Source organism: Halyomorpha halys, unplaced genomic scaffold (assembly GCF_000696795.3).
Source record: "Halyomorpha halys isolate HHAL.00 unplaced genomic scaffold, Hhal_1.1 Scaffold309.1, whole genome shotgun sequence".
Taxonomy (NCBI): domain Eukaryota; kingdom Metazoa; phylum Arthropoda; class Insecta; order Hemiptera; family Pentatomidae; genus Halyomorpha; species Halyomorpha halys.
The window spans coordinates 830,516-842,354 of NW_027115271.1; the positions used below are offsets into that span (position 1 = coordinate 830,516).

Here is an 11,839-nt window from a genome sequence, read left to right on the forward strand (position 1 = left end):
AGAGAGAGAGAGAGAGAGAGAGAGAGAGAGAGAGAGAGAGAGAGAGAGAGAGAGAGAGATTTTATTGTTCTTGAATTATTTACAATTTTACACTAAGCCATGATGTTCTGGGACTACAGTGTCTCATTGAGAAATTCAAATTATTCAGGTTTCTGGGTACAATATAATTTTTGAAAACAAGTACAACTGATAACTAAAAAAGAAAAGAATATTTTTAAACATGTTAACTTCTTAAAACAAATGAAAAAAGAGATAAAATAAGAAGAAAAAGAGAAAAGGCTAATGAAGTAATAAGAATGAAATGAAAATGTATGCCCTCTGTAAATATTAGGTACTTAAAATGATACTATAAATACAAATTAATTACGAAATAAAATCATGCTTTAACAAAAGAAGAAAATTAAAATAAAATAAGAAAGAGATTAAAAATAGAATATTCTCAGATGAAATTATAAAATAACATTCTTTTAGTACAAATTAATTAAGAGAAAAAAAATATATATAAAATAAATAAATCAATGAATAAAAAATAAAAACAAATAACATTCTTCCTGTTATAACCAAAATAAGATTTAAAATATACTACCCTATGGGACTGTTGAATAAACGAAATAATCTGCTTGTGAATTCGAAGTTATTAAAAATAATAGTTTTCTAAAAGTGACAAAACAAAATTATATAATTTTAAATCCTTATAAAACTATTGAATAAACAAAAAAAATAAATAAATAATATATATGGGGTTTTATTCATTTTTTTCCACTTTTTTACTTCCACACATAATTATATTACATTTTTCTTAGTCATTCTTTTTCTCTTTGTTTTGTTTTCAACTTTATCTACACTATGCTGTCTATTCTTCTCTCTCTTATACCTCCCTTCTCCACTTATCCACAACACAAGATCAATCCGTTACACGTTACATTTTATTAAAAAAAAAAAAAAATGCTACAGCAGTAAAACAATAAAAAAGTATATAAATAAATTTGCAAAAACTAATAAATAAATTAAAATTACATATAACTATGTTAACTATAATAAGATACCACAATTAGTTTTCACTTACTTCACAATTTGCTGATGTATTTTGATCCAGGATATTAGATTCTGTTTGATTATTTTGTTGTTACATTTGCTAAACTTTGTCCCCTCACATTTGATTGCAACCGAAAGGTACCTCAGGTACGCTATGTGTATCTTGAAGAGGGCTAAGAAGAAGCAGTCGTTACCGAACTTCTTCATCACTGAAATCACAAGCCCCATCATGTGCAGGAAGAAAGTCACCTCGTATACTACCGGCTGACGATCGTCGTAGAGATACAGAATCGGCAATGGAAGATTCGTCCGGTAAGATTGTTTGATGGCATCGACAACAGGAACAGGCGTGCAGTAGATTATCGGTGTCCAGAAGACGACGAACAAGATTGTCTTCGTGAAGGACTCGTTGTTCTTAGCGACCTGGAGGAACATCTGGCGGAAGAAGTCTTTTTTGTCCAAATCGCTGTTTAAAATGTTGTCGTTCAATGCATTCCAGTTGTCAGTGAACTTTTCCAGCCGATTTTGATAAAAGAAGTAGAATAATGTAATGGAGCCTCCAGTGGCAAGAACTGAAGTCACAATCCCTAATGTGCACATGTCCTGCAATTAAAAAATAATTGATAATTAAAAATTAATTTTAATTTTGGCATACTTCGTTTGAAACAGGTTATAAAACATCTTTACGAATTAGCATACATGAGTTGCGATTCGCTTAATTTCATGATAAATGTATATTTGGATAATTTTAATAAAGTAAAAACAAATTTTTCATTCGTAGCTCTACATAATTTAAAATCACCCTCCGTACTAGAAAGCCTAAAAAAAATTCGTTTAAAGTTGAGTAAATGTTTTAAAATATAGAGCCCTAACAGACATATATAGGTTTTTCTATTTTCAAAAATTTTATCCGAGCAACTAGAAATTAACATTTTATGAATTTATTTTGGAAAGTATCATAAAAACCATTACTTCTACTAAGATAATCGTTGTGGACACCATTATAGCACATTTAACTAGCTTTAATTTGATCGCTGGCAGACGTATCTGTACGTCTTACGTTTTCTGAGATATATTTTTTCATTAATCAAAATTGTTGTCTGAACAACTAGAAATCAACATTTTGTAAATTGAGTTTGTCGAATATCGTGAAAACTACTACTCCTACGAAGATAAACATTAAAAATTACTTTATAGTCCATTAAACTAGCTTTTATTTGAACGTTGCAGATTTGGCCCAATATAGATATACCCCATTTCATTCCAAAATCGTTACCCACCCAAACGCATTAGTTCTTAATCTCTCATCTTTAACAATTACTTGTAATCCTCTTAAGCGTCTGGAAAGAAGATTACCACGGGATCTCCTTATTTAAAGAAATGATGAAGTATCACCATTAGGTGGTTATTTTCAAAGATTATCATGTGTTCTGAAACATTTATCACATTCACTTATTGTATTGTTTTATACCAGGAGTATTCATAATGTTTTGTTAAATGTAAAATGTTTTACAATGCTAAATGTTATAAGTTGTGAGCAGCCCTATTTAAAGTTATGTTAAATGTTGAATGCATAAGAGCTCCTAGCGGATTTTTGGAGCAACTTTTTTTGTAACCTTTTCATCAAAAACATCATGTTATTGTTTACTTCTAAGTTTTGATTAACGTAATTTATTACAACATGTCTAAATTGAGCGAAAAGTGGAGGTTGTGTGAAAGCTTAACTTCTGAGTGTCTTGTTGAAATTTAAACTTGTGAGCAACAGAATCAAGATGAGCTAATTGACAACTGTCATTAAATTATTATTACTGTCGTCCATTGCTTTATTAGTTACAAAAATATCCAAAACAATACTAACACAAAACACGAGCAAGTAACCTACACGACAACAAATAAAATGGTGATAAACTCAGCCGGTCTGTTGCGTGACGTTATTCTCTATTTAACGGACTCTCAACCATGTAACATTTTATATCGTTTTAACATGGTAAAAGAAGGAAATATTTCTCCATTTAACATAAGGTTTTCCCATTTAACACACTTTAATATGTTAAACTAAAGGTCATGAATACCCCTACTATTGTGAATTTCAATAAATGTGTTTTTAAAAAATGGCTCAAACACTTCCACTTTATATATTATGTTAATAATATATCATATTTATTAATGTAATAGTTCCATTACTGCAAATAATTATATAAATGAAATTAATTGTATATTATATAAATAACATTATGATATCTTCATACCTGGAAAGTTGGGACAAATATGATGCTGCATGCAGAACATATGAACTGATACAAGCCGATAGTGAAGAGCAAAATATCGTACGCAAAGTAGCAGAACTGGTTCCAGTAGGAGCGGTGCTTAACCCAAGGAAGTTTCAGCCCACTTCTTCTAAGTAGGTGGATCATGGAACTGCATAATTATAATTTTGAATTAATGAACAACTTTATTCTTCCTTATTTTCTAAATTTTTTCATCTCACTTTCCATATAATGAATATTCCTTAAATTGATGGTTAAATGAAACCCTCCACTCTCACCCTTTATGGTAGCCTTACTTATCTGACTTTTCAAACAGATAATTATAGCGAGTAGGCTGGTCGATGTATGATATGTCACAATCTAACAAGAGGAGATCATAATACCCAAAAAAGGCCATACTTCTCCGCCGGACCTGCCCCGCTAAGACCCCCGGTCCTATATCACTTTTGAAATATTAGTTTAAAACGGAAAGAGGAAACTTTAAGATAGTTAAATCGAGCAATATTTAAAAAGCGCCTGAAAATGTAAACGGCATGAAACTCTCCACACCCACTCTACAACTATTGTTATAACAACTTTAACAACTATTGTGGCGAGGGGTGTTTCGTGAATGCAAAAACCAATCTTTTCCCCAGAGTAAAATGTTCGCTGTAATAAAGAAAAAAAGGGAGGACCTGAAAATAATCTCAAAAAAATAAATAAATAAATAACCTTCGAATTTAATGATTTCATGCTGTTTTTTCAATTTCAGGGGCTTTTTAAATATTGCTCGATTTAACTATCTTAAATTCTCCTCTTCCCGTTTTAAGCAAGTATTTCAAAAGTGATATAGGACCGTCGCTCCTCGGGGGTGGGTCCGGCGGGGAAGTATTGCCTTTTCTTTAATTTCAATTTTACGAGACTAAGAGACTAAGAACAATCATGGATCTGTTAAAACAGTGATGAAATATTAAACAATAATCAAGATAAAAATTAGGGTGATAGAAATGAAAAATATTTGAAGAAATTTTCCAAAATAAATTAACTATTAACACTAACGTAAATGATCTATAAAAAACAAAAACAAAATATAGTGTTCACGTAAAAAGAGGAATATATAATAAAAATGAAATGACAATAAAATTAACTATCATAAAATATATAATAGATAAGTTCAATAGAAAAAATATCTAATATAAAAATCAATATATGTTTGTTCCTACTTTTCCTACTTTATGCGTTTTCGACTGCGATGTGGTTTTTTGCTAAATGTTCTGGATTTTAAATTAAAAAAAGTTATTAACAAAATTAAGAAATTTTGGGACCTAGCTCTAAAAGTATAAATTTTTTTCATATTTATTATATGCCAATCGATTTGTCTCATTCTTAGTATAGTAAGAAGTAAGTCTAGTATAATAGTAAGAAAAAAATCTTACTGATTCTATTAAATTATTTTTATTCATTAAAATAAAAAATTAGGATTTGAGTAAAGTAGATCGAAAAAATTGCATTATGAAAAAGCAAATTATATTCGTTTATAGCGTTGCCTATAACCCTAAAATAATTTTTTCAAATAAATTAAAAACTAGACATTTTTCAAGTTTTTTTGGAGGATTTTTTTTCTCCTTTACATTTTATCCAATTCCTACATTAATAAATCAGTTTGAAAGCTGAATGTTTACTCTTTTTACAATCCCACCATTTAGATTTATTGCCGTTATAAGGGTGAAATCTTAGTTACAAATGAAGAAAAATACTTTTGAAACATTTAATTTTATATTTCAAGTTAACCTGGAATCCTCACACAAGACTGAAAAGACAGGAAACTGCACGCAGATTCCGACTATTAAAGCACTTACTAGACAAGCGGTCTAAACTTCCAACACAATACAAAAGACTGATCAACATGACGATAATAAGGCCCATCTGGACATACGGAGTTGAGCTTTGGGGCTCCACTAAACCTTCGAATTCCTCTCGCATCCAATCTTTACAATCCAAAATCCTGCGTAAAATCCTCAATGCTCCTTATTTTGTTACTAATAAAACCATCCATAAAGACCTAAATGTTCCTTATGTAACCGATCTAGCCCGAACCCGATATTATTCCTTCCATAATAAACTCCCTAACCACCCAAACCCACTAGTTTCTAACCTTGCTTCCTCTTCCATTCCTGGCAATCCTCCGAGGCGCCTGAAAAGAAGATGGCCTCGTGACCTTATATTGTAAACTGTTTTTAGAGTTCTACTACTGGGTAGTTTCTCTACATCCTGTATCATATCATTATGTCATTATGATCAAATTTACTTGTTGTATTTTTTTTATACAGTTGTAAATATCAATAAATAAAAAAAATACAAGTTCTTATTTGTCTAATTAGATCCATTTTCAGCCTCCACTGGCTCACTACCAGTGATACGGCGAGAGGGATGCGCTGGGATCTTTTGAGCTCTGCTCTACCACTCACACGTGAGAGATAGAGTGGGCTTAGGGATCCTCAGGTCGTTTGTGTAAATATTGTATAGAAGAGTGTAAATGTGACTAGAGACTATATTATTTTACTTTATTTATTTATTTTTTCATACATATAGTTTGATTATGTTAATTTTTTTTATCCTTCTGTTTGTATATGTTTTAAGAGAGATTTTATTTATTTTTATATACTTTTTTTTTTGTTTATATCTTTCATTTATTTATTTATTTTCATTCTTATTTTAGTGTGAATGTGATAATTTATCACTATAACCTATTACCCACAATAGTGTGGCAGATTGTAATATCTATCAATTAAATAAAGTTTTTTTATTAATAATAAAGATCCATTTATGCTCTTAGGTGTGGTTTATAGAGCCCTAAGCTACTTTTAAGTACCGTGAAGATTGGTTAAGGTTCAATATAGTGTAAAATGAAAATTTCCAAGAAAATTTAATTTTCTGTTTTTGTTTTGAAAATTATTATTTAAGCGTTTCTTGAGGTGCTAAAACCAATATGAACTTTGTTTAACTCTTAAAAAAGTTTTTACCTAACCTATATTACTATCATTTAAATTTAATGTCGATATAAGGGGGAACATTAATTTCGATTTGAGAAAGTTTAAAAAAGTTTTAAAATTTTTATTTTATGTCTTTGGTTTTATTTGTTTTATTAGATCCGGTATGTGCCTTTTGGTGTGGCTTATAGAGTACAGTAATACATTAACGGAAGAAATAATTATCTGCTGAAATATCGGCATCTAACTTTCAGGTTCGCTGTGCCTTTATTTTATTTAAATTATTTCATAAAATTCTTATTATTTATTTTCTGTATTTTTTTATAATTTTCTATATGTAACAGTATAGTCCTGTAATGTTATACAATGTTCTTACCTCAATTTATTTAGCATGAGGCAAAACATTGGTGTCTAATAAATATTATGATAATAATATATAATAATAAATAGGTTTTCGTCCATTTTGGGTACTCTTTTTTGACTACTAACCATGTCATCTCAATAAAGAAAATACTAAGAAAAATAAAATTGCTGATTAATACATAATTAAAAATGAAGAGTCCCCCTAAAGACTAAATCAACTTAAAGTAATAAGGAAAAATACAATAATTATTTTCCATAAATTAATTTTATTTTCAATCTTAAGGAAAATGCTTGAATCTCTATTAATAAATTTGCCGGTATATTTTAAATAAATTGTAAATGAAGCATGGAGCTTCCAGCAAATGCGATATCGATTGGCTCCAGTTACAGTTTTCCTTATCAGCTCACTGCAGACTAATGATAAGGAAATCCCCTGTTACACTGACTAGCTGAAACCTTCAAAAGGAAATGTTTTTAATTTTTTTTTTTCAATGGTAAATGGGATAGACATAAAAAATATCTGGTGGAGTTTAATAAACTAAATAATGAAACATGTATAGTATTCGATATAATCTATTCTTTTCCTTTCATAATTAGACAGCTGTATTCTGTGGGCTCTCTGTTGCATACTTATTTTTAATGGGCCAAAAAAAAAATTATAATAACTACTTGATATACAATGTAATCTCGCTATTTTGAACTGGCGTTAAAAAAAAAAAAAAAGTCACCAAGAAAAAACTCCAAAAAAATTTATTTCAAATAAAAGTGCATATGTGTTAAGAAAGTTTTTGCTTCCAGATCCATTGGCAAGTCATTGCAATCACCATTAAAATTGAAATTGGAAATTTTTACAAAGTTTCGATATCAGATAATTTAATTCCTATGAAAGTCCTCATAATAAATTTTGTTAGAATTAGAAATATATAATATTTATTTGAAACTGCACGTCGATTCCGACTATGACAGCACTCTCTTTACAAACGGTCTTAACTTCCAATTCATAACAAAAGACTGATCTACTTGACAATAAGAAGGCCTACTGGACATACAGAGTTGAATTTTGGGGACTACACTAAACTTTCGAATTTCTCCTGTATCCAATCACTACAATCCAAAATCCTTCGTAAAATCCTCAATGCTCCTTACTTTGTCACAAATAAAATCATCAATAAAGACCTTAATGTTCCATCTGTAACCGATCTAGCCCGAACCAAGTATCAATCCTTCCATAGTAAACTCCCTAACCACCAAAACCCTCTAGTTTGTAAACTTGCTTCTTCATCTATTCCTGACAATCCTCCGAGGCGCTGAAAAGAGGATGGCCTCGAGATCTTCTTGTGTTGAAATATGAATGTTACTAATGGGTAATTTCTCTACATGCCTGTATTATTCCATTTTGATCTCTATGTAAATATAGTTGTAAAAAGCAATAAATGAAATAACATTTATTGTATAAATAATTTGATTATTAAATTAATTTAATTAAGAGTGGAAATATGTGTATACAAATTTTGTATAAGAAATCAACACAAAGAGTATTTTTTAAACTCTTATATGAAAAATTCTAATAAATGAAAATTTTAACAATTTAAATTATTACATAGCATTACTAGGGATAAAAAAATAAGTGTAGGCACCAAAAGACAGTGACCAGCGAAGTTATAAGATTTAATGGACCAGATGAAAATAAAAATAACTGAAAAGGTTAATTTTTTAAAACTTCATACTATCAAATATCTAAAAATAAAATTAATAAAAAAGTTATTTAAATTCACATTGTTGCTTTTTTTACACCATTTTTCTTGATACCTTATTTAATCTGAACATCAACCTACAGTAATTAGTTTAGATTACTGAGATCTCACTTTAACTTTTAGCAGCTAGATCGGACACTCGTTTCCTGATTCTTAAATTTCTCGGAGCTAGGAAAAAATTGAAAACTGAACATTTCTTCAAATCTCATAAAACTCAAATCGGTCATGTACCTGTGAGTGGTTTCGAACTGTAGCGACATGATGGGTAACCAATTGACCATATGACCCTAACTGGGCCAGAAAGCTCTAATTATAAAAGCTCTCTATGACTAATAATGCATGACATCAAGACTCACGACTTCTTCTCATAAATTTATGAAGGCTGTGGAAACAGGACCCGCTGGAAAAGTCAATAATTGATTCAATTCGGCAGGCGATCCTTGGAATACATACGTGATCGTCGTGCCTTATAAAAAATTTAAAAAGACCAGGGGGGGGGGCGTTGAAATTTAAATTATATCAAATGAAGGTTAATGATGCCATCTATGTTCAGTATGAGGTAAGATCTCTGCTATGATGTTACTCCACTATCAGCAAGCATTGACTTAATATTACCGTAAATTACGACATAATGTTGCTTTTTTTTAACATCTGAACAAACTTTTAATTTATTTTATTCAGAACTAGCAGACCAAGCAATGCTTCACAATTGCTAGATTTATGGATGTAGATTAATTTAATACAATTGAAAGTTTGATATAAATTAATATTTTTACACATTGGATTAATTATTAAATGAATTGCTTATTATACCTGTTTAGGTCATAGCAGTAAATAACATTATATAATATTTTATTTCTTTATTATTTTATTTGTATAAAAACATTTACAAATATAAAATTTAAATTTTAGGAGCCTACTGTATCATCACCTATTTTACTCCTCAAATTCTTCAAATTTCAATGGTACCCAGAAACAAAAATTAAACTTACTCAGAATGAGATTCAGTAATCCTATAAACAAAGATGATAATATTTATTTCATGTCGCTGCTAATTGGTCGCAAAAGGTCACCATTTTCATAAAAATAAGGTTATAATGTCTTTTTGACCAAAAAATCTATGTTTTTCATTCATACTAATGGATTATATCTCAGCTGAGTTTATGTTAATTTATTACTTGCTTAATTTTCAGGTGCCGTATACAACTACAGAGTTCTATAGCACCATATTCTGGATTTCGTGGTTTCATATCTCGATAAAGGTTGTTCTCCTTTAGAAACTTAAACAAATTCTTCCAATTTTCGGGCAGTAAGACATGACGTTGTCCCCGGAGGCCAAAAGACGTTCTAGATGATTCTAGATGCGAACAGTGTTCCAGGAAATGCTCCATCGACAGGGTACATTAACAACTAAAACATGTCGGTGAAGGATTTATTTCAAAAAGGTACTTGTGTGTTACTCTTGTATGTCCGAACCTGAGTTGGATTATGATGCATTGTTCGCGCCGATTTTCGATGATTGGCGGTAGAGGTTGAGTATCACCAAGTATTGTCTTCATTTTATTTGTTTCAGGTAATTTGGACTAAAAACAGCACCATGCTTCCTTGTATTGGGTCAGAACCAATTTATGGTAATCATACAGCGCCATGTTACAATCGGGCCTGAAAATAGGGTGGATGGTTCTTTGGCAGCTGTGTCAGCCAATTCGTTTCCCGTTATACCTGCATGACTGGGGACCCACAGAAAATTTACTTTTTTATGTAATTTTTTGATTAAAGTTATGATGGAAAAACAATGTGGTTGTGCGAAATTTGGAAATTTTGAATAGCCTTGAGACTCGAGTAAGAATCAAAACAGATCACAATGGAGGACCATTTTACTTCATGTGCTAGCATTAATGACAAATAGATTTCGGAGGTCTCTGCAGGTAGAACTTCTTAGTACTATTTTAGTAGTTTTTACTGAGTTTATGTCAAATGTACAGCCAATTCGATTAAACATTGATATAAGTATGGAATTCTAGTATTTTTTATAAATAAAAATTACTTTTTCCTAAATCTATCTAGAGTTATGGTAGCAATTCCTGCTGACTCTACAACTCCGAGCCACCTCCCTCCACAGCTCCTATATATACCCCCATCAATCCTAAGCTTGTTAGATCTGTACTAGTAATAGTTGTAGCATGTCGTAATGTTCATTGTACTATTTGTTTACCAATAAAGTTTTTTTTTTTCACTTTATCTCCGTTGAATTCCGTAATTTAGTACACTTGGTGTTTTTGTTTTCTTTTTGTTGCTACCCTCCTTAGTTTCACTTACTAAGTTTTTCTGTATAATAAAATTATAAATAAAAAACATTATAAACATACAAAAAAATTATAATTATAACATTATATAATAAAAAAGTATTTAAAAAAAAAATAACTTTTACACGATTCAACAAATAAACACAAAACTTAGGAGTGGTTTATGATTCTATAAACTGCACCAAAGGGATCAAAACAGATGTAATTTAATAATTTAGAACCGTAGGTATAAAATAAATGTTTGAATGTTTCTTTATTCGTTATTTGAAACCAATATATCGCCCTTACATGGGCTTTAAGTACTAAATGATAATGAGAAATAAACAAAAGATAAAGAGAACAAGCCTAAATTCTACATTTTTCTTTTATAACAAGAGTAAAGGTTAAATAGGCTTTATTTTAGGTAATAATGGTCTGAATTAATTTTTTTTTTTTTGCAGGGAATTGAATAACCACACTAATAACATTATTTGATTATGAAAAACGAAAAAAAAATATTAGCATATAATAACTATGAAAAAAAATAGTTAATACATTTTTTTTTATCGAAAAAATTGGAACAAACTCTGGGGGAAATACTGAACATTTAATAAAAATCCCCATGACAACCATATGAACGGCATGACAACGCATAAAGCACAAACAAATTTGATTTCTATATATTAAATTGGACATATTCCAAAGGCAGTGTTGTAAACTGCGATTATTCCAGTTTAACAATTGCGTACAAAATATGTACTATCTAAATACTCTTTTTAATTATTGCATTTAACATACAGAGATTTCTATAACTGTGTCTTAAAAACAATAATGATATGATTTAATAAACAGATGTCGCTGATTTTTTTTTAATAGATTCTTCCAAAAAAAAGTTTTTATTTTCTTTAGAATTGTACTTAAAGTGGGATGTCTACAGTACAGATGGGGTGACTGGTACAAAGTCGTTCTGAAATGTGCAAGATAGGTGCTAGAGGTTTTGGGTTTTTATTTTATCTTATTTTTTTTCTCATCATCTTTTTCTTAAATTCACTTCTTTCCTCCATCCCCCAATAATAGAAGTCAATTATTAATTTTGTTAAATCCAAAAAATGTCATTGTTTTTTGTTATTAACTTTACTTTTATCTTTTATTAATAATTATTATTT

The 11,839-nt window shown here is 29.9% G+C and overlaps 1 protein-coding gene across 1 annotated transcript in view; it reads right to left on the reverse strand.

Annotated features, from left to right (window-relative positions):
- LOC136797003 (odorant receptor 46a-like) overlaps nucleotides 1–8,661 on the reverse strand; it is an 11,934-nt gene extending 3,273 nt beyond the window's left edge. The window contains exons 1-3 of the mRNA XM_067052356.1: nucleotides 8,620–8,661; nucleotides 3,285–3,453; nucleotides 1,067–1,638 (exon numbers count right to left, since the gene is read on the reverse strand). Coding sequence (XP_066908457.1) covers nucleotides 1,067–1,638; nucleotides 3,285–3,453; nucleotides 8,620–8,648 — 770 coding nt within the window. The 5' untranslated portion in view covers nucleotides 8,649–8,661. The remainder of the gene's footprint in view (nucleotides 1–1,066; nucleotides 1,639–3,284; nucleotides 3,454–8,619) is intronic.
- Nucleotides 8,662–11,839: the final 3,178 nt, after the last annotated feature.